This window comes from Chinchilla lanigera, unplaced genomic scaffold, assembly GCF_000276665.1.
Source record: "Chinchilla lanigera isolate Chin_1 unplaced genomic scaffold, ChiLan1.0 scaffold00022, whole genome shotgun sequence".
Lineage (NCBI taxonomy): Eukaryota > Metazoa > Chordata > Mammalia > Rodentia > Chinchillidae > Chinchilla > Chinchilla lanigera.
Window position 1 is genome coordinate 21,070,241 of NW_004955423.1, and position 26,425 is coordinate 21,096,665.

At 37.5% G+C, this 26,425-nt stretch overlaps 1 protein-coding gene across 3 annotated transcripts in view; it reads left to right on the forward strand.

The window, feature by feature from the left end:
- Window positions 1-21,624, forward strand: part of Zranb2 (zinc finger, RAN-binding domain containing 2) — a 22,044-nt gene extending 420 nt beyond the window's left edge. Inside the window, exons 2-11 of one of the 3 annotated variants that reach the window (XM_013514514.1) lie at window positions 1,642-1,694; window positions 1,784-1,892; window positions 2,877-2,959; window positions 5,201-5,277; window positions 6,588-6,722; window positions 7,692-7,855; window positions 9,113-9,199; window positions 11,209-11,367; window positions 12,358-12,432; window positions 12,975-13,061. In XM_013514514.1, coding sequence (XP_013369968.1) covers window positions 1,642-1,694; window positions 1,784-1,892; window positions 2,877-2,959; window positions 5,201-5,277; window positions 6,588-6,722; window positions 7,692-7,855; window positions 9,113-9,199; window positions 11,209-11,367; window positions 12,358-12,391 — 901 coding nt within the window. In that variant the 3' untranslated portion in view covers window positions 12,392-12,432; window positions 12,975-13,061. Of the gene's footprint in view, window positions 1-288; window positions 475-1,641; window positions 1,695-1,783; window positions 1,893-2,876; window positions 2,960-5,200; window positions 5,278-6,587; window positions 6,723-7,691; window positions 7,856-9,112; window positions 9,200-11,208; window positions 11,368-12,357; window positions 12,433-12,974 lie in introns of those variants that run through there. The other 2 variants (XM_013514515.1, XM_005415390.2) reach the window with 2 other exon arrangements.
- Window positions 21,625-26,425: the final 4,801 nt, after the last annotated feature.

Genomic DNA, 26,425 nt, shown 5'->3' on the forward strand with positions numbered 1-26,425 from the left:
GCGGGCACGCGTGTGCGCCCCACCGCCCGTCCGCGTCTGCGCCTGCGGGCGGGAGACTCCCACCTGGCTCGCTTCGCGATCTTTAATTTCCCTCCGCGAGCCGAGCTCGGCGCCGGCTTTGGAGCCCGCGCGCGTGCGGCTCTGCGCCCTGACGCTGTCCCTGAACGCGGGGCGCCCTGAGTGGGGCTGTCAGCGCTTCTTGACGGCGGCGCCGACGGAGGCGTCGCTGTTTGCAAGGATCGGAGCGGTGTGTGATGCACCGCACCTGCTCAGGCGCGCGCGTTCGCTCGCGTCCCTAAGTTAGAGTCCACGGTTAAAAGGGGAAACCGGTGCGGAACGAACTCGGGTTTCCCTTCGCTCGCATTAGGGACCGCGTACCTCGAAGGAAGTTACTTAATTTCGTTTTAAAAATAGGGAGAGAGTCACTGCCGTGTAATGAACACCAGGACTAACACATGTGCGTTGAGCGATGACGTAAGTGTAGCGTGTGCTCATTAATTGGTAGCTGTTAGGAGTGGTTCGATATTAACAAAACGTGAAGAAACGCAAGTCTTGACTCGTAATATGAACTGGCTTGTGTTTTTAGTCACCCGCAGAGTGATGTGCTGTTGTCTGTTTAGTGACAGCGCACCTGGACATTGAGGTGGGAATCCTAAGAGTGAAATACATAATCCTGTGCGTTTAAACTTACTTTGAAAAATAAGTATAAATGCAGGGGGATGTTTTTCAGAGTATATTTTCAACACTTCCTCGGGTCTTGAATACTTTTTTTAGGGAGAAAAACAACCTAAAAATTGTTGAGTTTTTCAGTTTAATGTCATTTCGTACTTGACAAATGTATTTTTACTGTAACATCTTGGTCTTTTTTTTTTTTTAACTTAAGCGGTCTATGTCATAACGTTTGACATGCTTTTGCTGGTACAGATATACACAAGTAAGATAATGTGAATGAATTAATTTTAGTTCTGTTTGTTAACTGCAGGCATAAAGTTATACTGTAACTCCTGTGTTGAGGTTATTGGTTGTGTATTTGTCTTTTGGGTTTCAGGTTTGGCAAATATTCCATAAAACTCAATTATTTATTATTGAATCTACGTTTTCAGTTAGTACAGTCTTTCTTTTTACCATTTCACATTCTGCCTGTAAAAAGAACATTTTATCAAGTTCTGTGAAGCCCTGTCTCCTTTATCAATTTCCTCTCCATTGGTCCACCCCTAGGATTTTGTATTTATTATAAAACTTACACATTTTTGTATCTGTCTTACTCTTGTCAATATTGCTGATCGCTTGTCAGTAATTGTTAAAGAGTCAGTTCTCATTTTAACTGGGTAAGAGGGCTTCATTCTAATTAAGGATATGTACTAATATAGGGATACCAAAGCACAAAGGCAGTGAATAACCAGCGTGATATAACTAGAAAGGGAAAATCAGAGTTTCTGGGTTTTGACTCCAGATCAGTTTTTTCCTCCTAACTTTCTAATTCATGTATTGTTTTTTTCTATTGAATTGTGAAGTTTTTTATAGTTTACATTAACATGATTCAGATGAATTTCCAGATTCAGAATGTGTAATTAGAATGCATAAAAATGTAACCATTTTACTTACTTAAGCAATATTTCTAAAAGCTTTTCAATTTTCCAGATGTGGAAATGTAAACTTCGCTAGAAGAACCAGCTGTAATCGATGTGGTCGGGGTAAGTATTTAAGGAAGGTCGTATTGATCCTGTATGTACAAGGAATGTGTTTCTCCTGGATTCATATTGCATTATTTTTCTCTTTTCAGAGAAAACAACCGAGGCCAAGATGATGAAAGCTGGGGGCACTGAAATAGGGAAGACCCTGGCAGAAAAGAGCCGAGGCCTATTTAGTGCCAATGACTGGCAGTGTAAAACGTATGTGTTTCAAATGATTGTTCAAAGTATAATGTAGCCAGTCACTGGTTATTAAATTTCCCAACTGTTACTAGAGGTCTTTTGGTTGTTATTTAGTTTATTTCCCATTTTAAGTGTAGTGAAGAGAAATTTTAGGTATTCTTTTTATGTTTTAAAACTAATACTAGTTGTTACTATAATGGGCTATGTGTATCAGTAAATAATTGTTTAGGGTGAGCTAATCAGAAAGGGTATGGTATATTAAAAGTTTAAACTTATAAAATTCAGAGTTTTTAACTTCTATTAATGTGAAATACATCACAAAATTCATTTTGTCTTTTTAAAGAGGAATTTTAGAATTGTAAGTTGCCTAGCATAAAAATATTATTCTTAATTAGATAGGTTTCTTAATACTTGTTTTCAGCTTTGGACTTAGTTCTGTTGTGATTTTCTCAACTTCTTTCTGTTCTGCCATGCAAATGAATCCAACATGTATGAAAGAGGACTGAATCAGAAGAGGTCTTACATTAATTCCCAATCCTATAGATGTTAAATTAGTAGTGAAAAATTTTCTTGGAACATGTTGTCAGTAGATTTGGTATGCTGTGGAATTTGGTGCTTATGATTCAGCGGGGGGGGGGGGGGGGGGGGGAGCGGAATTTAACTTTGAAGGTTATGACCTACTCTTCTTTGAGTTGAATTTAGAGACTAAAAAATTACTGAAATTTTTAACTTGAAGTAGTTAACAATTTGTGTATTTTTCAAAGTCATGACAGCATTCTTCATGCTGTATAGGTTTTATTCTCTGCCTAAGTCATCCGGTTCCTTGTTGGGACCCACACTCTGTGGACCAGTACGTTTTCTTGCTTTATAGTTTCTCTTAGAGCACATGGTTTTTGACAATGATTTCATCCGAATTTGTCTTTTGAAATTCAGAGCATCTAATAATTTGTTTTTCTAATATTGTATTATAGGCTTCTGATACAATATGTTTTATTTTTGTAGTTGCAGTAACGTGAATTGGGCCAGAAGATCAGAGTGTAACATGTGTAACACTCCAAAGTATGCTAAATTAGAAGAAAGAACAGGTAAAACAACCACATTTTAACTAAATGATTTCTAAAAGAACTAAAAATTGAATGAATCATAACAGTACCTTCTCAGAAGAGCAGTAGTACTAATTGAGGATGCTGCTTATTCTGTCCTTCAGTTTCATTGACAAATTTGTCCTCATATGTATTTTTTTATAAATTTTGTTTTATAATTTTAGTTTATAAATCACAGGTAGGGAGCCCTATGTGGAGATATTACTATTTTTAGATAAGCTCACCAACTGGTCCCTCACTGGTTAATTGGTAATGATACAGTATTTTCTATTCATTTGATTTCCTGGTACAACAAGGGCAAAGGGGCACCTTGAAAGTTTTCCTCTGAAGCTCAGGCAGTAATTCTCAAACTTGACCATGTGTGCTAGAATCATCTGAGAAACTAAAAATACAAATTCTAAAGAGCATAGAACTTTTGAAATTCTTTGCAGATGGGTCCCAGAAACCTATCAGTTATTTGGGTGATGTTTGGTAATCATCGGCCTAAGGAATAGTTTACCACTAGCTCTGTGTTGTCAGCAGTAAAATGCAGCTATTTACCTGGCAGAACTTAGTTTTTCCCGCTGTCAGCAGTTAGCCCAACCATGTTTTAACTCAAATTCTGTATAACTCAAATCTGACTTAGCATTCAGCGTTTTCAATTGTGTAAAAATGACGTGTGTTGCACTGTTTTGTCATGAAAAACCAATCTGCCCAGTTGCAGCCAAAGAGCTGGGTGGGTGTTTGTGTGTTTTTCCAGACTGAAAACTCCTTTTGTTTAAAACCTTTTTGATTGCTTTTAGGGTTAAATTTTAAACTCTTTAATAGTTTGTAAAATTACAATCTCAAGAAACTAACTTCATTTAATTTCTCTTTGATGTACATTGTAACTCCTTTAAAGTTTCACAGTTGCACAAGTGAAAGTCAAGTAAAATGTAGCTGGCACCACTTACGTTTGGTTACCCTCTCACTTGATTTACTCTTTCCACCCTTCTGATGTCCTGAACCTTTCCTACTTTCCTAGCTACCAGTCTTTGCTATTGCTGATTATAGTCGCGAAGTGACTTACTCTCTAATTTGTCTGATTTTTGTAGAGAGAAGTGCAGTGGGGAGGTGACAAGAATAGAAGCAAAATTTTTTACATTTTTGTGGTTTTAAAGTAATAGAACTGAAGGAAGCATACATACCATTCTCTAATTCACCTATTCAGTGCAAATGACATTCGTGTTTTCTTGTGGTAGAAAACTTCTGTGTTTTCCATGTTCATGGAAAGAGTTCATGGGTTGGCTTTGTTGTACAAGTTAATATTACATACCTTAATATCTTTGTTTTCAGCAAACTTTCGTAGGTTGTAGGAAAGAATGGGAAAATATGAAAGTGTTTGCTGCAAAAGAATACAATAAAGAGAGAAAAGATGTTTTACTGGTGTGACTTTTCTTCTAGAAAGTAAAATAAAAATATGAGCTTGTTTTTTAAATGCTGAGGTCTGGCAAACAGAAAGTCATTTTGCTGGTTCTTGAAGTCCTTAAACATGGGAATCACTGGCCTTACACTAGTACTGCTCTGGAATATGTGACCTGTTAAACTGTTTATTCTTGATCAGAGAATAGTGATTTCCTAGTCTTAATCACTTTTTAATAGAATATTTTTAACCTGAAGCATTATACTTCAGACAATGAGTAACTTAACCATCTACTAAAAAGCAATTACATTAAAAGCAGTTATAACAAGGGCAAAGGATGGCTTTTATTCTATCTTTATATTTACCATAATTTTTTTAGGAGTTACAAAGTAAGAATTTTTAAAGTTCTGTTTAGTAACTCACAACATTTTATCTCAGGAAAATTTCAGTTTATCAAAAGATTTCAGACTCTCTCTAGTTGGAAAACAGTGAAATTTAATTCATGATTCTTATTGGGCGTACTCTTCCCAGAATTAATATACAGTATCAGTGGAAGTCCTTTTAAAATGATAATAACAGAAGCTTAAGGAAATTTTTCTATTTATATATTTCATAAATTTTTTTGTATAGGACAGTTTGAAATTGAAGGGATCTAGTATAGTCATTTGACTTTCCAACTAAGATACATAACTTTGAGACTGGTCTGAGTAGTGACTTCTAAGTAGCTTTTAAAAGAGTAGTAATGTACCAGATGGATAGGCAACTGCCATTGATTAGATTTTGTTTTTTGCAAGTAATGTGAACATAATGTTACTTAAATGAATTCTTACATCCTTTTTTAGGATATGGTGGTGGTTTTAATGAAAGAGAAAATGTTGAATATATAGAAAGAGAAGAATCTGATGGAGAATATGATGAGGTAAGTTATATAAGTACAGATTAAATACGAGCTCGAAAAATATGTTAGAAAATATCTTCAGTGCAAAGGAATTTTTTGTTACTTTAAAGAGAATAAAAATAAAACAGTAAAAACAATACACATCCCAGAAGATCTGAAAACATCATATCACAGCGATATGTGTGCACGTATGTTCATACCAGCGCAATTTGTAATTCCTAAATGATGAAAGCAACCCACATGTCCATCCACTGAGGATTGGATAAAAAAATTGTGGTACTTTTACATAATGGAATATTACTCAGCTATAAAGAAAGGTAAACTCTAGGCTTTTATAGGTAAATGGTTACAACTAGAGACAATAAGTGAAATAAATCAGAACTGCAAGTGTAAGCACGTATTGTGTCAGTAGTGTAAGACCTGAAAGAGTGAATAAAAACTAAGAGGTATGATAAACACTGTGAAATGAAAGAAAAATGTTCAAAAGTAAAGGGCAACTGGGATGTGGGCAAAGAGAAAGGAAAGAAGGGGAAATTATGTAAGTATGTATGTACAGGATAGCCAACATAGTTGTAGTATTGTCCTCTGTTGCTCTACAGAAAGGAACAGTTAATGATTACTTGTTTGATCAATCTTGTATGTGTCTATTTGTTTTCCTGAGAAACCACTTTGAAGACATCAATAAGTAATAGAACAACCATGGTTAATGTCTTACAACTTTGTCTGTAACTCTGTTTTGTTTATATTGTTCTTGTGCTATTTTGTAAATGGATGTCTGTCTATTAATATGTTTTTCTTTTATTTTTTAAAATAAAAAAATAAAAACAATAAACAATTTCAAAACCACATGATAGGAAATCAACAATGGTTGTTACATTGCATACTATTCTCTTCAAAGTAGTTGTTCAGATTGTCAGATACAAGCATGTAAAATTGATAAAAAAATTAGGCCTTAACTGTTCCTTTCAATAAACCAACAGAAATTATGTGTAAACCTCATATTGTCTCCCTAATGTAAGAGACTGAAAAAGTAAACAGAATCCAAAAGGTACACTAGATATTGTGAAAGGGGAAAGGGAAAGAAACCACTCAAAAGGAAAGGGTAGGGTGAGAGAAAGGAGAAAACAAGGAAGGAAGGAAGAGGTAAAAAATATGTGTATATATATTTTCAGATATCATTTTTGTAAGTACAGTTTGAGACTTTTCCAGCTAACTTACTATTTTCCGGGAAACCATAACTGCCTTAAATAATATTAAAAATAATTTTTTATAAAATACTAATTACAATGCATTTTCAGCTTATAAAAATACGTTGAAACTGTTTTCTCTAGTTTGGACGTAAAAAGAAAAAGTATAGAGGGAAGGCAGTTGGTCCTGCATCTATATTAAAGGAAGTTGATGATAAAGAATCAGAGGGAGAAGAAGAGGATGAGGATGCAGATCTTTCTAAATATAAATTAGATGAGGTAAGTGGTTTCCATGTCCAACTTCCCCTTTTCTTGTTTGAGCCACTATATGATGAGTACTTCCAACATCCATGGACCTTTTGTGGAGATACGTGCTCACAAAGGGTGGGCTTTCCACCCCCTTGAGCAGTTTGTTTTGAAGATGTAATAGTGCTCAAGACAGAACCATCCTTCTCTGTAGGAGGCACATGTAAATGAAGAAGGTTGTAGATAGCACGTTATGGAAGACGTGGTAAGGCCAACAGATACCCCAGGAGCTGGGGAAGAGCACCTTCGGAAAGACAACACGTACAGTTTCTATAAGTAGGAAGTAAGCCAGCAATATTCAAAAAAATACCATACACAGGCCACTGTGGTTAGAGCAAAGGAGAGCAGCCCCCCACTTTCTTTAGTGATGGGTATCTGTGAGGCCAGACTGTGTCGTTTTGTGGTCCGGCCCTTAACTAAGTTCGGGGAGTCTGATCATAAGAGGCTCTGAAGTGCAAGTGTTTAAGACTCAAACGAGTTACGTTTGTACGGTTTGTTCTTCAAGGTGATGAGTCTCCACAAGCGGAGATACTAGAGAAGCAAAGAAAATTTCCAGAGTTAGGGAGGTGAACTAAGAGATTGCTACAATATTAGAGAAAAAAAGAACAAAATTCCTAACTCAGACCAAAGGTGGTAGAATAAGGGACTTTGAAGGAGCTAGAATTGAAAGTGCTGTGACTAACTTAATAAATGATAATGGGTTGTGACAGAAGAGGAAATGAATATGACTTCTAGGTTTACATCTGAACTGAGACACTAATCAAATCTGTTTACCTGATATGAACAATTAATAGATAAATTCCAGAACTGGGAATGAATTTTGTTTGCGACGTTGATGATACATCCATACAGAGATTTCTCCTGCCACGTGGACCTACTCATCTTTCCTAGTAGATAGCACAGATACCTAAATGTCTAAATATGTTATTAAATTTTTATTAGGATGAGGATGAAGATGATGCTGACCTCTCAAAATATAATCTTGATGCCAGTGAAGAAGAAGATAGTAATAAAAAGAAATCTAATAGAAGAAGTCGATCAAAGTCTCGATCTTCACGCTCTTCATCACGTTCATCCTCCCCCTCAAGTTCAAGGTCTAGGTCCAGGTAAACGGGTACAGGTCAAGGGTAACACCAATCAAAATGTCAGTATCTAACTTCTTTATTTATAATTTTTTTTAAACTAAATAGCTTTACTTTGTACTTTAAAAATTTTCACTGATGTCACCGTTTAAAAGACTGTGCAAAAATCTTGGTACCCTGTAGATATTGTTCAGTATTTTCAGAAATGCAAAATCTTAATATGAAACTTCCTTCCCCTATTTTAACATCATGCCTTTTACTGAAAAAGTTAGGACAATTAAGTCACTAGATATAAGGATGTTTAAGTATCTAAGTAGCTTCCATTAAGTAAATGAGAGATTTGCTTACTAAAGATGTGAGAAGCTAGTGCAGAGATTTCCTAGGCGTTGTCAGGGTAACTGCTTGTTAGACAGTGTTTTAATACTTCAGTTTGATGTCAGTATTCCCAATAAAGGAACTCACTCAGCTTTCCAGTTCTGTTGACTTCTACTCAAAATTTTGGGATGTCCAGGAATAAAAAAAGAAGACTCAGTTAGTGCTGCACTTCAGTGTTCTTTTGTTTGGTCATGTGAAATACATGTTCTCTGATTTTACACATAAAAAACTTTTAGCTAAGAGAAAAGCAGTGCCGTAAATAGCCTTCCCTTGAAAAATCCTATTTGTGAATGATACCGTGGTCATTGAATTTTCATTGTATTTAGGAATAAAGTATTAGAACATAACTTTTAATATTAAGTATTCATTAATTGAATGCAATATAAAGCCTGAAAGCATAAGTGATTATAAAATAATTTTCAGAAAAAAATATAACAATCTCTGTAGGAACAAATTAAAGATGTGAGTTAGGTGAATTTTTATGTGTAACTGGCAGGATTATTAGTACATTTTAGTCCCCTAACAGTACATAGGAAAGCATAATGATCAATATACATGTGCTTGCATTTAACATGTAACGCTAGGTAAACACCAAGGAAATAGAATAAGTTTTAGGAACACTGTAGAGAAATTAAATAATAAACTATACATTCTGTCTTCTGGATGTGTTAGTCCTGAGTGACTAGTGATTTTAATGTAATTTAGTCAGAGTAAAAAAGTAATAGTTGATTCTTAAATGATTTTTATTAAAATAAAAAGCTTTGTTAAAATACTTTGAAGAAATGTATCTTACAAAGTTACTTTTTACATGAAAATGAACGCTAATGCATATTTTTCTTTCAGTGTTCATATCACAAAGGTCAGTTAAGTGGTCCTGGAAAAAAAAATGCTTCCATGTTGTTCCAGGTCCCGTTCAAGAAGTTCTTCCAGTTCGCAGTCAAGATCTCGTTCCAGTTCCAGAGAACGTTCGAGATCTCGTGGGTCGAAATCAAGGTGAATGAGGTAGCATCTCTCTGTAAAGCAGAGAGAAAAACTAGGCTGCAGAAGGTGTTGCTGCTTTTTTCTCCCTTATTTTGCTTCTACTTGTCAATTTTTATTTCAGCATTAGAAAATTAATGCACTTGCCTCAGCTTAATTTTCTCACCATGAAATGTTTCCATTGCCAGCAATGTGCCAAGACATTCCCATGATTGACGTAAGGTGGCTATTTTACATGGTGTGTCCAAGGTTGGTTATTTTGGTAATAAGCTGTGAAACAGGAAGGTGAACCAAGTCTTACGATCAGATCTCAAGTATATTACACTTTTTGTAAATTACTTGAAGCAAAATTAATACATACTGTAAATGAAAATTTTATTATTAAAAGAAAAAAATAACTGCCTCAAAACAGGGTTTGTTTTGCAAGGGAAATATTAACAGAAGCAACTTTGTTACTTATATTACATAAAGTTTATGATGAGTGTTATGGACATATTTTCACTTCTCTGTAATTTTAAACAATTTTATAAACAGCAGTATTTGTAGAAAAAACATCCCTCTTAAAACTAAATCAAGTAAAGCTGGGCATCGTGATGCAAACTTGTAATCCTAGTGCTCAGGAGGCTGAGGCAGGAGAATTGCCAAGAGTCTGAGGCCAGCCTAAACTGCATAGGGAGATCCTGCCTCAAAAAAAAAAAAAAAAAAAAAAAAAAACATTAAGTACAGTACGGTTGATTAGGTTGGGTAGGGCACGGTCTTAATCATTGCTGTTAACCTACAGTTGTGTTTAAACCATAAAGGAGAAATAATTTGTCTAAACTAGTATTTGCTCTCTACAAATACTAGTCAAAATGTCCTGCCTTTATTTTTAATTTAACTTATTGATTGTGTACTAAAGGCATTAACGTAAGTACGGAAAAACACTGAAATCCAACGTAACATGGAAATTCACATTGCAGTTTCATAAGAGTACTTAATTAATAGCTTATTTGAGTCAAAAGTAGCATTTCAGGGCAAGTATAGTTTAACCATGTTACAGAGAAAAGAATGATATGCACATCTGTATTAAGTCAATACAAAATAGAGAACAAGTATTTTTTCTTATGTATTCATATTAGATTTTTTTTTATTTTAATGCCTTTTAAGTAAAAATCCTTACGTTTTGGTATTCCCTTTGGCAAACACTTGTAATTAAGGCTTACAGAACAACCTTCATATTCTTCCCAAACATTTTTATTGCTCATAACTTTCCAAAGAATTCTCCTTTTGGGCTTTCTGGTTTTATTTTAAGCCCAAAGGTGAATTTTTTGGGAAGTTTGAGCTAAATTCCTTCAACCAAAATATGTAAATGAAGAAAAAATTTGCATTGAATTATTGCACATTTATTTCTGCCTGAAACATGTGAATGTCAACACGTCATATTTCATAAATAATATTACTTCATAAAAATAAATAGTGTGACTATAAATCAAGTCTTAAAATTATTCATTTTTTTCTTTGAATATTTTGCAGTTTCTTATAGTTAATGTTTGTTCTTGTTCCTATAGCAAATCTCTTGTTTTTCTGTAACATCTTAATTAATGAGTTGCATAATTCCAGTAGGAAATATTACTTGTACTTTCTTCAGGAAGTTGTATATAACATACATTCTACCCAAATGCAAAGAGGTATTTTCTGAATATTAAAACACACAACTGCAGTTAATCTGTTGATTTTAACTACGTATGTACTTGCAATTGAAAAGCTTTATAAGCGTAGAAAAAAATAAATCCTCTATAATGTGATTTTCAGTTACAAGCAATGAATACTTAGGCTCTTAAAAAGAGAGGAAATTAAAATAATTGTATTTAAGTAGAGTATTTTCATGGTTGATCCAGAAGTCTTCTGTTGAGTATAAGCAGTAAGTATTCTTTTTTATTAAAATTTCATAGTTACAAATTCTGTTTGCTTAATTTTGGAAACTGAACAATCTTCTTCATTTCTTTTTTTAATGAAATGTTTGATTTGTTTCTCAATCAATGAAGATCCAGCTCCAGGTCCCACAGGGGCTCTTCTTCCCCACGAAAAAGATCTTATTCGAGTTCGTCATCTTCTCCTGAGAGGAACAGAAAGAGAAGTCGTTCTAGATCTTCTTCTCCTGGTGATCGAAAAAAAAGACGAACAAGATCACGGTCACCCGAAAGGTTTGGGTTTCTGTAGAAATAAGAATGGATGTTCTTAAAGTGTACTTAATAGATTTTGTAGTCAGGAGTTAGGTATCTTCCTCCTTTGTTCCAACTTTAAATTATATTTATCTTTAAAAGATCAAAAACAAGATTACTTTGTTTAGCTTTGACTTGAATCAAGTTTAGAAATAAGTTGTAGAGCAAAATATTCTCTGATTGTTTTATTGTTTAAATTTTTTTTCCATTCACATTACTATAGCCAACTCTCGGTTATTTTTGTCTTCTAAAGATTGCAATTCAGAAGCTGTATGTTGAAGTAATTTGCAAGTTAATTTTTATATTAATTATGGTATTTTTAATTAAGTATTCAAAATGGTAGGGATTCTAGGGCATTTAATAAAACGTTAAAATTTCAGGTCACTGGCAATCTGCCCTTTAAATATGTGTAAGTGGGTTTCCATAGCAAATTGTTTCCTGCCCTTTATCTGTAAGGAAATTATTCCTCAGAGCTTCTTCTTTTTTTAAAAGAAGTGTCTTTACTAAATTACTTTACTAAATTACTTTGTATTGACATTTTAAAATTTGAGGAGTGCAATTGTTACCTGTCAGCCATTTCTGCAACAGGCTTATAAGACTCAGGTTTTTTTTTAGTGGTTCTCAGTGTCTAATTAATCATTTTAATGGTTTCATTCATAATTTTGCAGATTATCCGTATCCTCTTAGTTTATAAAAGGAAGTATAAAGAATGATAATAGCTGGGTTCAACAGTAGTATTATCTCATCCCTACTTATACAGAATGATTAATTTTACTTCTTCACATTTTGATACTATGATTACACATCGTCTTGTTTATGTGTATTTGTTTCTTTGTAAGAAAATTACCCTGTACTTGAGTGAAATTCATTCTGTTGCTTTCTTATCACTTCCGCAAATTTTTATCTTAGCCACATATGACCCCCTAGTTTGTTGTCATCTAAACTTAATGAACATGTTCTCTATTCCATAAGCCAGGTGATTGGTGAAAACACTAAACAACCCTGAGCCCAGGGCCAACCCCTACGGAACACCACTACTTTACCCAGGTTGATATTGAATTATTCATATTAGCTGCATGAATATAACACTATAACTAATTGTACAGTCATTTTGTTTGACCTAGATTTCCAAAACTTAATTAATTATGAATATATTTTCTCATACACAATCAGAAGCCTTGCTGTATCTGTTTTCCATGTAGGCTTATTACACTGGATGAAGTATAGTGGAGAAGCTGGTGTAGTTACACTTCCCGTACCGAGTTTACATGTCTCTGTTGTACATTATGTGTAACTTTATGCATTTTTGCAAGGCTTTTCTTCATTACCTAAATAATTGAGAGGTGGCTATATTTTGAAATGAGAAGAAACTTTTAAATTGTACAGGATTTTGAGCACAATTATACCCATTACTGGGCTCACATTTGACGTCTAAATAGATAATTTTGTTTTTGTAAGCGTACATCTTAATTTTCAATTATTCCTTTTGCCAGCATCAGCGTGTTCAGTTGTTTGTAGTCTTTTAGAGTGAATGCTGACGTCCATCTCCAGCTTACTAGGTTGCCTGCTGTCTCCATTATGTCTTACAGGCACCACAGGTCATCTTCTGGATCATCCCATTCTGGTTCCCGTTCAAGTTCAAAAAAGAAATAATGTATTAAAATTTACATCCTAAAAAAACATCCAGTACAGTGCATGAAACAGTTTTTAAGAAGTTGATGTCTTACTTGGTCAGAAGTGCTAAATCTGCTAGTAGAGGTGCATGCCTTTATTGTTTTTCAGAATAATACAATGTGTTTATTTGTGAAATTAATAGTAAATTGCATTTTAAGCCATAATGCACCCAAATAAAAGCTCTTTTTTTCATTATTTACATTCATTCCCCTAAAACCATTTCAGCTTCAACAAGTACTCTGGAAAAAACGTGCTATGTTGACCTAGAAAAGAACTTAAACTGTTTGTGTTTTGAGCCTGTGTCAGAGTGATTCCTGCCATAAAAATTTAAACTAAATTTTAAAGCAACCAACTGGAAATTTCCCCTGTGCTGAGGGTGCCTTAGAATCATCGTCTTTCTTTTACATAGTTTTATACCAGTTTTGCGTCACCACATTTAATGCAGACAAATCTTGTGGATTGCAGAAAGCATAAGGTGTTATTCATTTGCCTTCCTGACCCGTAATTTGGGCAAGGAAAGAAACCCTTAATAATTTATCAGTTTTCTGCTAATATGGTTGCTTGTATTTCATAAGGTTTGTCCTGAGTAAAAGTTTAAAAAGGTTTGTGCAGTGTCCTTTTAAAAAAAAAAAAATCTCGTTACCAAATACAATGGGATAGAAAAGGCTAAGTTGTACTTGAGGAACAAATTGAAGAAAGGTTTTGAAGTGTATTTCTTTTTTGGGGGAAGGGCCAACAGAGATGTGTGAATTGAATGTTTACCTTGAGATGTGTAACTTCAAACTGAAGTTATTGACATACTGAAGTTACTGACTATACTAGTATGTTCTCCTGAATGGCAATTGAATGCTTGTTTCTGCATGATGAAAACAAGAGTCCTTTTTCATTTTTACATGAGAAAACTTATGGCTTAAAATGCTTTTCAAAGTTTTATTTCTCAGTTAAAATCTGGTCAGTTGAGCTCCCTTTTGTTTTCTGGTTTGAAAATAAGGTTTCTCTTAACAGTATCTTCAGTGACAATGCAAGGTAAGTATATGAAGGGAAATCAACAGTTGTGCTTGGGGTCTTTTTGTTATGGGGTCCTGATTTCTCTTGTTTTTTAACATTATCTACCACAGTTTAAATAAAAACAAGGTGTTTAGTAGACAGATCAAACACAATTATATTTGTTTTTTACTTTAAAGTGTTTTCAGCTGATATAAAGATGAAATCAAAATATCTTATGTAGAAATATTTTGATAATATTTTTACAATGAGCTTTCCCATGTTTTTTATGTCTTAATTGTCCTTGCTACATTTACTAGGTTGCACAAGAACTTTTACTCTTGTAATTGTGCCTCAGACTTTTTGAAAGTCCGCCTTCTAAGTTGGCCAGATGATCATCTAGATTCTACATGTTACCATTGGTTTATTCTTGTGCTTTCTGTATTTAAAACTGTACTAAGCAATTGCAAGATTATGAATTTAGCTAATAGGAGTTGACAGACAATTCAGATCATTATGATTTCATTTGGTTTAACTAAGCTGTACTAGTTCATTTCATAAGGAAATGATGCTGTAGAAAAATGTAAATAAAGTCTGTGAGTCAAGTATCAAGTGGTGTTTGTTAGAAATAAACTAGAGATTTTTAAGCTGTGACCAAATGTGCATTTTTAACCTCGCTTCAGTTTTCCTTTGAACTGTTTAGTTTATAACCTCTTTGTATTTGCTTTTTATGTATGAATGCTTGGTCTTAAACATTCAAAAGCCGAGATCACTGCACAACCTTGTTGGGTACTCAGAATTTTCAGTTGTGACCTTGATAGATTCAATTTCCACTGGAACTGTACACACCTCTTTCTTGTGATGAATAGAATATCCTAAGGGCTGGGGATATAGCTCAGTGGTACAAGTGCCTGCCCGGCAAAGTACAAGGTCATAAGTTCAATTCCCAGTACCCACATTAAAAAAAAAAAAAGAATATCCTAGTTTGCTTCCTGAATTACTCTTAAATTATCACTTTATTATGACATCCAACAGCTATCTATTTAACTGCAGACTTTTCTTAAGTTTCCCTTTGGCAGCGTTTCTTCTGACCAATATTGGATGGTATCCAGTTACAAATCCCCAAGTTAAGAATAGGTCTATAAACCTAAGACCATCTTTGCACAATGACCAAGAAAATTAGGTTAAACTATCAGGGAGTTAAGCACTTGTTCAGGGGACCTGCAGGCAAGCTATTTGGGACTCACCTCATGTTTGATGAGAGATTGCAGTGTTACCTCTATGGAAAACAAAATAAAATCTTTAGGAAAATAAGTATGAGATTGTTAAGCCAATTCTTCAGATATTTTTAATCTAATAACTTGGTAAAGAAGCTGTAATTTCAGTCAGTCATTACAAGGTACACACCCTGGAAAAGTTGCAAATACTGTAGAGAGGAGTTTCCAAAACACCTCCACCCAGGTTCCTCTGTTACCATCTTATGTTACTGTGTTTTCCAAAACCCAGAAGCCAGCGTTAGTATACTAATTCTGCTCTGGATTTTACTTGATTTTGTCATTTTTCCCATTAATCTCTTCCAAGATCCAGTCTGCAGTACCATATTGCGTGCAGTGTGTTGTTTTCCTAGTCTCTATTTTCTGACTTTTTCATTTTGCTTTTGGTGGCTTGGAGAAATAATGTCCACGTGTCCTGTAGAATGTCCCTACTCCACTTCAGATGTGACTGTACTTTGCTCATTACCACACTTGGGGTGGTGGGTGTTCGGAATGAACACAGAGAAGCGGCACCTGTCACATCTGTGCGTGGCACAGAACATCCACACCTGCGGAGATGGTAACCGTCATCTCAGTGCGGTAGGGTTTGCCTGAATTACCACTGTAGTTAATTTTTTTATTTAATTAAAGTTTTACTAATTGCGCTCCACCCCTGTACAATTGGGGGAATTAAGCTCCACCTCTTATTGGAAGTGGATATCTATAGCTATTCAGAATTATTCTTAAAAAATCTCTTTCAGTCTATGTCCATAGGTGCTCGTTCTATTTATTTGTTGCTCATTGTTCCAGCCTCGGCCATTGAGGGTTCTTCCACATTGTGTCCTGTGTCCTGTGAGACATACCTCTGTTTTCCAATAGAAACAAAACGAATGATGGAGCAAGTGAGGGGAGAATTATTGGATAGCTGTCACATAGGGAAAGGGAATGACCTACAACAGTGGTGATGCTGAGGAAGGTAGTTTTAATCTTAAATAGGAGCCTGGATATTTACATCGGGAGTGATGGGACATTGGACTCAGATTGAGAGTGATCAGTAAACACTATGTTGTTTCTTTCCAGCCACATTGAATTAACTGGGTGCTTGGTTAGAGTACAGGATATTGTAGCATGTCGTCAACGTACAAATTAAGATGTGTGTATGTGTGTTTGTGTTTCTAAATGGTTAGCCAAATAAAAGGTATGGAAATAATACTTATAATACCTAGGTAAATTAATTGTTAAAGATCTCAATTTAGTGGAGGAAAGGTCTTTGGACTTTAGAGATAAAGTCTGAAAAATTAAAATCATCAGTCTTAAAGGACAAGTTTTTAGATGAGTAAAGTGAGCTTAGCTTAAAACACTGAAGACATCATGTTTTCAGAGATCCAGGAAGACTATGTGGGGAGCCTTGGAGAAAAAGAAGAAACTTGTGATAATCCTGCCAGAATTAAGCTGGAACACATTGAACACTGAAAACAATAATTACTTGAAGTTGTTGGTATTGAACCCAGAACTAAGGCAGTTTTGTACCTTCTTGACAAATGTCTGTGCCCCGTTGTCAGGTCACCACAAAGGCTGAATACCTCAATCTGAATGTAATAGGTAAAGTTTGGTTTAGTGAATGTGATGCAGAAGTAAAGTTGGTTTTAATCTGTTTCTCCCATTGAACTGAAAGTACTTAAGTTTTAGTTTGTAGTGACTGACCCCGGGAAAGATTGCTGCATAAGGTATCACGCCCATTAAGTGGCAGGACCATCTCCTAGGAACTTGATGAGATTCTATAAGTGCTTGCACTAGTGTCTGGTACATAAGTATACAGCAGGCATTGGCCATCTTTACTCCCACCCCATGTTTGTGGTTAGGTATGTGTATACATGGTTTTTACATATGCAGAAGTTTTTCATGATGATTAATTTTTTACAGAGCACCGAATGTATGTATCTGCCTCCTGTATCATTTTTAAATGTCAAACCAGTCTACTATCACATTTTACACTGACAACATCAGTACTTTGGGGAACCTTGAGATTTTCCATTTGCCTTTCACTTGAAACAATCTCATTTATCTAGAACTGATAATACTTCCTAATCTTCGGTGTCGGTGGGGATATTGCATTTGCTTCCTAGAATGTCCTGTGGTGTACAGGTTTCAATAGTGCTTAGTTTGTTACATTGAGCATTGAGTCTTAGATTCCAGAATCTTCTGAACTATTGAAAAATTTGGTTTGTGTCATTTCTTTGTGTACCACCTTTCAGTGCCATCCAGAATTAAACAAACCATTTGCATACGATAAAAAGGTCATGTTTTCTTTTCCAGGATTCACACCTCCCCTGAAGTTAGGGTTCTTAGCGCGATCTGAGGTTAGCCGTGTAAGTGAGAACACACTGCCGCCACCTCAGTACTGTCTCCTTCGAGCTTTGTGACTGTTGAGGACACAAGGATGCCGTGCTTGCTGCCTCTGAGTTTCCCCAGAACTGGAGTGAAATTCCTGAAAGGGGTGGGTTCTCTTGCCCTAAGGTCCCTTACCCTGACCATAGGCTTTCATTTTTAGCAAGCATTCAGTATTGGGTGAGCCAGCTAATACCTAATACTTTCCTTAAACAATTTTTATCAGTTTTCTCCAGTGCTAATACAGAATACATGCTTGCTTACCAAGAAACGTGCTTTGGTTGCTAAAGCTTTTATTTTGAATTTATACTTGTAAGAAGGACCACTATACAAACCAGTGGGGTAGACTTAAGTTTATCTTTGCCCTGTTAATGCATAATAAGGCCATTTGTTCACCGAGAAAACATGCAAGTTACCAGTCCATTTGCTCCGCAGTGTAAGATAGACTCCTTAAAAGCTGCATGCAACTTTTGCCGAGAGCTACACATGAAACATTTACTTATGCACTTTGTTGGACCATGAAGCAGTCCTGAATGTCAAAAGCATTTACATCGCTGGCCACAGAGTTAACCTGGGAGTTGGTGACAAAACTGGGCAGTAAGAGTTCGAAATCACCTCCTCGGGACAAAGAGATAACGAACTTTGGCGTTTTTAATGTGAATAAGTGATTAGGAAGCGCCAGTGGGGTTTAGCTAGATGTGCCTTTGCGAGTCTGTAAAGGAAGAAACAGTAAGTCCCTTAAGTTTTTACTTCATGAATGCAGTAAAATAATAGATAATATGCACATTTGAAGATGAGAGGTAAAATAGGAGCAGGGGGCTTGAAGTCAACGTGTATCCTGTCACACCAAACCCCGTTTCAGTATATTAGCTGTGAGGCTGTGGAAGCTGGTGTAATCTGAGAACGCGACGAGGTAGATGGAGTTCATGCTGCTTTCCACTTGCCTCCCTTGGGTGAGCTTGCCAGTTTCACTGTAAGCAGTTTCTCTGTAGAGCCTTGTATTCTCCAGCTTGAGGTGGATGTGAGGACAAGAACTCTAGTGTTCATAAGAGCACTGAAAGGAGCTGCACAGATGTGTGAACACATAGAGAGGCCTTAAGTCTTCAGACAGGCAGTGACTGCGGAAACCACACATGCAAGAAGCTCTTGACAGCCTCAGAAAAAGCCACATGGAAGACTCAAATTGCTCGAAGCCAGGAGAAGGAAATTTTAGAAGGCGGCCAAAGAGGAAATTTCTGTATAGAGGGATAATGACCCAACTTCTCAGAAGCAGTGCAAGGCCAAAAGGTGATCCAGTATCTTGTACTGAAAAAAAAAATTGTTCTGGTACACAAAATATATTTTGAAAATAATAGATGAAATATGAGTATTTAAAAATTCCATCTCATAACAAAGGTACTTTTGGCATAGCAAACCATGGGAATCTGCATCTCCACAAATCATAGGATGTGCAAACAGTAAATACAAAAAGTAATCATTTAAAGAAAATGTATGCCCGGCATGGTGGGCATGCGTGTAATCCCAGCATTTGGGAGGCTGAAGCAGAAGGGTTGTGGGTTCGACACCAGCCCGGGCTGCAAAGTGAACTCAGGCCAACCTGAGCTGCACAGCGAGGACCTTGTCTCAAAAAAAAAAAAAAAAAAACTCCTAGGAGAAAAAAAAAATGTGACGAGATATGTACAAGTAAAATGTAAAAGGCAAAGAAAGGGTAAAATGTCCTTTCATAAGTTGTTACAGAATACCCTGTTATGCAAGGCATACTGATACTTAAGATGCTGACAGGCCTAAATCAACCTGAAATTTGCTGACAGATGAGCAAATTACAGAGGCATGGGCAAGTTAACCTGCAGACTAAGAAAGCAGGTATGGGAAACTTAAAAACTCAACAAAGAACAATTAGCTGCATACAACAGGATGGGCAGTATTGGCACTTTGAATACAGATAAACAGCTGTCAGGTGGCGCAAACGGTAGTACACAGAAAATGGAATCAAGTCACTACAGTACGTAGCTACAATATCCAGTTTTGAATAAGAAATTACTAGGCATTTCAGGAAACAAGGTGGGAGGAAAGTACAAAATAATTGAGTACACTCAGGTGTTTGAGTTAGCAAAGACTTCAAAGCCTTGGGGAAGGTAATTACAGATGTTCTTTAATATTTTTAGTGTATGTTCTTCCTGCCAAAGAAGCGCTATTCTTCCTTTAATGATGTACCCATTTAGTGACTATTCAGATGTAAGACTGAGACACACTTAAAATTTACTGTCTGCCACTCATACAGCCCTTTGGTATTTTTGTTTTTGGTTTTTTTGATGCACTTCTGTACATCATCTTGAAAGCTTTAGTGTCTTTTGTGCAGTTCACGTTGTTTATACACTACTACAATTTTTGCTCTTTGTGCTATGTGGTATAGTACTGTAGTTTTTATATTACACATTAGAGCATTGCAAGAGTTATGCAGATAAAAGCAAAGTTATCACGGAGTTGCCCTTGAGCATTTTTTTCTGCATATTGTATACCTGCTCTATACACTTTCTCATTTAGTGACCATTTAACTTAATGACCTAGTTGCAGGAACAGAACTCATTAAAGGAAGAATGCCTATAGCCTGTTGTATTTGGGGGACATTCATTAAGCATGCTGTGCAAATAAGCTGCAGTAATGAAAAGAGTTGTCATCAAAATGTGTATTTGCATTATGTCTGATGGGGGAAAGATGAGCTACCTGACGTTTCCAGAAAGTACATAGTTTGCCTGTTTTTAACAGAAGGGAAGTGGTGTGCAGCACAGGCTAATGAGACTCGTTGCTCACGTAATACAGGCAGACCAGCTGTGCCAAAGGGCTAGAAAAATTCATCGGTGCACTCGGTACTGGCACGCTTCTTAGGGACTATTTGTTTCCAACGGTTCATCAGGTGATGATAAAGCTGATTCATTGGAAGGTAAATTCTCAGATACAGACTCTTTAGAAGTGATGTTAACCTTTGAAACTGATAATGTATCATATGTGTGCACATTTTTCAAGGGTTGTATATACACTTCCAAACCACAGGAAACAAGCAACTACGTTGTGTGTTTAATGTTTGTCTTACGTTTCAGGCTAGTCAGCTCCTTTACTACATTATATGTATTTCTATCCTCCGAGGTACTTACTGCAGAGGTGGACAAAGCAGTGGCTCCTTTAAAGCCAGTTTCCTTCTCAAGGATGTTTGGCATTTCCGATTACTTTTGCAGAGCCAAGGAGGTTCGTGGTTGTGTGCTATTTTATTAGTACCTTAGTCTCATTGGTCTTCCAGTGACCTGCAGGAGCTCCTTCATTAATGAGCCAGGACTGCACATTTGAAGATGCGAAGACACCAGGAAAGGGCATGCGATGATATACGGGGATAGATGCTCTGTTGATTTACTGAGGATCATACCTGGGTTGCATCTGTTTTGCAGTCATGATTATTGAGCACTTTCTATATCATTGCTGTGTCATAAGGTATCCTGGATTTTCTGAATAATTTTCATCCCTACCTTTTCTGACAGGGATCAGTATTGCCTGAACCCACCTGATGATTTGTGATGCCTGCTGTACTTTATTTTAATGATTATTGGAGAGCATGTGTTCATACAAAAAACAAATGATTTTCATTGAAATAGTTTGATAATATGTCTAATACAGACATTGTTCATGTAATGACCTACCTGTGTAACAACTCTGGACTTCAAACCGAGGTGCACTGTTAGGACCTAGGACCCCTTGGATTTACAACTTTTTTTGTTGTTGTTCTTGGTACATTCTGTTCATAGAGCCTCAGGATGTGTTTTGTACAGTGCACATTTATACAGTACTACAGTTTTGGCTGATCGTACTGTACAGTACTGTAGATTTATGTTCGGCTATGTACTACAGTACTGCATGGAAGAGTTATACAAATAAAAGTCATTAAGTTGGAGTTTACTTTCACCATTTTTGTCCTGAATTTTGGCACCTCAATTTATCAGCTTAGTTTATTTTACAATTTGGGGGAGGTTAGCCGCATTTGTGTTGGTATGGGGAAGACCGCAGGGGTCGTGTTTGTCGCCCGATGTGGAATTTGCAAGCAGAAGCAAAATTTTGCCAAATGCTTTTGTTTGCAAACTGAATTGTTTGCAAACAAGCATTTGTGGACCAAGGTGTTGCTGTGTACACAACACCTTTTTAGAGACTAACTTATTTAATGACCGAGTCGCAGGAACAGAACTCGTTCATTAATCGAGTGTCTGTGTATCGATTGATATTTGAAAGTTAAAGCTACCTTGCATTCCTAAGACAAAGCCCATATGATCATGAATACTGGAATAACTGTTTCTAGTTTTCCAAAGAGTTCATGGCAAGTCATTCTGAGAAGACCAGTGCTGCTGGGATCCATGTCCTTTCCTCTCTTAATTGGAATTTAGCAATCACAAATGTTTCAGTTTAAAATGGCCCCAAGGGCTCATGTTTCAACATGGGATCTGATTGGGTGGGGAGCGTCCTTAGGGGACATGACTTGCAACTGTGTGTTCTTGTCCTTAGCTCCTCTCCTCTCTCTGCATCGGGGCCACCATGCGTTGAACAGCTCTCCTCTGCCGTGCCATTTATGCCTTGGAGCAAGTTGACCTTGAACTGAGCCCACTGAAATTGTGAGCTACAAACTACCTCACCCTTCTTTTAAATTGTGGGTGTCAGGTATTTTGTCCCAGCATTGGGAAAGTGACTAATACAGAAAATTGGTCTCAGGAGTAAACTCATTACAATGACTATACCTGACCATATAATGCAGAAGTCTCTGAAACTGTTCTGTCAGAGGAGTTGGGAAAAATTTGGAAATGTAGGCTAGACAGGCCTAAAATGTTGTGAGCAGTGCTTGATGTGTGTTACTGGTCAGATCTCAGAGTACCAGAACGCTGAAGGAGTGCAGTAAAGGCTAGGATAAAGAGGTTTCTGTTAGAAACAAGGACTCCAGTGGCAGTTGAATTAGAGGCCCTGTGTGTTATACTCAAGCAGGAAATACTGTATACATTTTGCCCATGCCCTGAAACTGAAAGACTGCGATGAAAAATGGCAAACTAATCTGGCAGGGGAAATTTAAAGGCAGACTAGCATTCAGAGTGAATACTGCTAACTGCTTTTAGCCAAATCTACAGTAAGAATCAGGAGCAAATGACAGAGCTTATGGGTTTAGAAAGTTTGCACTTCCATTAGAAAGGAAGCCCCTGCAAAGACGGGCAAAGGAGAGGATAGTTGCTGACAGGTTACCATCAAAAAGAAGCCAAGTAATTTTACAGGGACAAGGTATGTTGAAGGCATTTCAGAAATCAAGAACCCACCCATCACAGGCTCAAAGGTACAGAACTAAATCATGTGAGAAGAGTACCACAGTCCAGGGGGGTCAATCTAGTGGCCAACCCTGGTTCCATCCACATGATTTTGGCTTTTTGGGCACAAAATGGCAAAGTTCTGGGGTCATAGATGCTTCCACCCGTATTTCAAAAGGCTTGGAAGGCCAGCCACCCCCACCTGCACACCCAAAATGTGTGACAGGGTTACAGACCCTGCCAGCAGCCCATGAGAGGGCAATGTGTGAGAGTACAACAAAGTGCAGTGCACACTCTAGAAAGGTGATGCCACCCATCCCTGGCTCCTCCGTGTTTCTGTCTCCTGCTTGGCCACCATTTGGTAAGCAGTTTGTCCCCACCACACTGCCATGCAGCTTGTGCCTTGGAGCCTACTGTCCGTGGACTGAATCCACTGAAACTCAGCTAAGACAACTTCTGCTTAAAGTGCTGGTTTCGGGTATTTTTTCCCAGTTACTTTCTGTCAGCAATTAGATCTCCATTAAAATGTAAACTTCAGAAATGTTGGCTTTTACATGTCACTTTTGTTTCCTTAGTAAGAACGTATCTGACACAAAGTGCTCATGAGTAAATAACAAAGTACTTAGCTGTTAGTTCACGTAGCAAAGTTTTCAGGTATATTCCATCATGAGTTAGTGATGGACTTGATTATATGAAGATAATTATTGCTTTTTTCTTTCTTTGGTGCTAGTGATCAAACCCATGGTTTTGTACCTGCTAACTGAGCTCTCTACCTCTGAGCTATACCCCTGGGTCCCTTAATCTTGTTTTATATCTATGTTTAATATCGATGGAAGTTCAATAGAAATCAAAATTAATCCACACTAGCTAAATACTGAGATGTGTTGTAAATATAAAACTATACCAGAGGGGTACAGTTAAACAATTTACGAATTAAAATATGACTGGAAGAAATTAAAACAGTAGGTGAATATATGCTTTAAAAGTTAAAAACACTTGAACATGAGGTTTTTCCATTTAATCCTCCACTAATTTAATGATTAGAGATGCAGGTTTGTGCATTTGAAAGAAAACAGAGGCTGGTGGGTAGGTCTAGGAAAGAAATCAGGTTCTCTAAGGAAAGCATACCACAGTCCCTTTGAATTCTCATCTTGGAAGTGTACTGCATGTTATTTTGCCTTTGGGTCACTAGGGGGTGGTGGTGTTTCAGATTAGCGCAATGCAGACCCTTAACTGCGAAAATGCCAAGCCAAACCCATCTATGCTCTGTCTTGTGTTCCTCCTCATGTCCTCAAAGTCGCTTGTCTACAAGGTGAATAGCTACAAAGCAGGTGACTTAAGATGAAAGAAAATGCTGAAAGAAGGGAAGCTTGCACAGAAAACCTGAAACGCAGCACATTTAACGCACTGACGATAAGGTGCATGCAGGAGGCTTGCACTGATTCTTTACTGGTACCTGGCCGGACCCTCACTGGCTCATGAGGGCCCCTTGATCCCAGGTTGCAGTGCAGTAGAAGACTTTTAAGGAAGTGGAATATAACATAATTGGAGAGAGAAGAGCTTTACTTTCTTTGCTGCATGAGTCCTGAAATGTTCTTAAAATTTTTAAAAATATTTTATTAATTGCAGAAAAACTCAGTTTGATACGAGCTTGCATCCAAATGCACAGATCATCAATCTAAAGATAACATCAAGCGGTGTTTTTAAAATGTCCTTGTTCTAGAAAAGTACTTCCCCAAATATGAATTTGAGGTTAATTGACAATAGGACAAAAATTTTAGGGAAGGTTTTAGAAGTAAGTCGCATTACTGTTCCTTCCAAGCTGTTTTTATTATAATGACATTTTCATGAATATAACTCAGAAATTAAAAAACATTAAATGGCAGCACACAAAACATTCATCTTGTGGGTGGGTGCAAGAGCACAAAAGAAGTGTGGAGTGACGGACCGTCCTCAGCTCCGCTTGCTCCCTTTCATGGAGCAGGGCATCGCTCCGAAAGGCAAGCCCCTGGCGGCCTGTCCTGCAAGGTAATTTTTGCCAGTCTGACAGTGTCATACACTTAGCTCTAATTTTTAAAAATATGGGGGGAAATTAAGTTTGTAAATAATTTTATAACTCTTTATTTCCTGGACAGTGTGAGGCAGAAAAACCAGGCCCTCCCAAGCTGTGGAGAAAACTGGCCTCTAGATTAATTTTTTTCTCTTCTCCAGTTTTAATATTTACGCTCGTACATGTTTGCAGTGCATAATGATCACATTCCTCCTGGGGAGTTAGTACACATAACAAATCTTTTTACATCCCCTCCACTCCAAGTGTCCTTCCCTTTTGCAAAAGATCTCCTCTTTTCTAGCTTCTTATTTTGTTATTTCTGTTTGGAGTTTCTCATAGAAGAGGAACCATGTGACGTTTAAGCTCACTCGTCTGATATTCCACTTCTCATGGTCTCAGGATGCATCCATTTTCCTACAGATTGGTCAAGTTTATCCTTTATGGCAGAGCAGTGCTCCACCGCTGTGGATCTTCATCTGCTGACAGCAATTTGGAGTCTCCAAAGAGCTGCTTCAAATCAAAAGGGACTCGGGAACTGCTCCCAAACTGAGCTCGCCCTATAACTCGGCTTCAGTTGCCTCACCTAAAAAGCAGAGAAATACTAAAGCAACAGTACTTTGGAGGATCCTCGTGTTAAAATGAGAAAACGCTTGTGAAAAGTACATCAAATATTGGCTTAACTAAACGACACGAATCCTAGACGATTATGCCTCCTTTTCCCAGGCCAAGTTTCTATATGGATGGACTCCGCAACATTTAGATGCGGTTTTTAATTCCAGTCCTGCAAGGATGAGTAAGGGAGGCCGCAGCTGAGGCTGTCTAAGGGAATGCCTCTCCCCTCCTCTCTCCCGGCAGGGCCAAGTTGATTTCTCTACTTTTGCGAGCCGGTGGCTGTCCCTGCCTCTAGCCGCCTAGGCCCTCGCGCTTTTCCGGGGTGGGGAGCGAGATGAGGGGAGGGGTGGTAGTTGAGGTTTCTTCCTTGAGTTCAGCCATCCGGGATCTGTTCGCAAGCGGCCATTCCCTTACATCGCCCGCTATTCAGTTTACACTTGGCGTGACGCTGGGGGCCTGGACAGCTCGGCCTTCCCTCGACTGTCCACAGTCCCGCAGTGGGAAGGAAAACCTTCCAGCTCGGCCCTGTGAAGGGCGGTGGCTGTGCGGATGACTGGAGGGCAGGTGATTTACACTTGGAAGTTGCAGAAGGGCTTTCAGGAGGAGGATCGGTCGGGCGGAGCTTGCGTGGGTAGAAAAGGGGACAGGCAGGCGCTCAGGTCCGCCGTGGCGTCTTTGCTGCGGCCGGGGGCGCGGGAAGGGAGGGCGCGGGGCGCGGCCCGCCCGGCGGGGTCCGCTGCAGCTTTCCCCAGCCC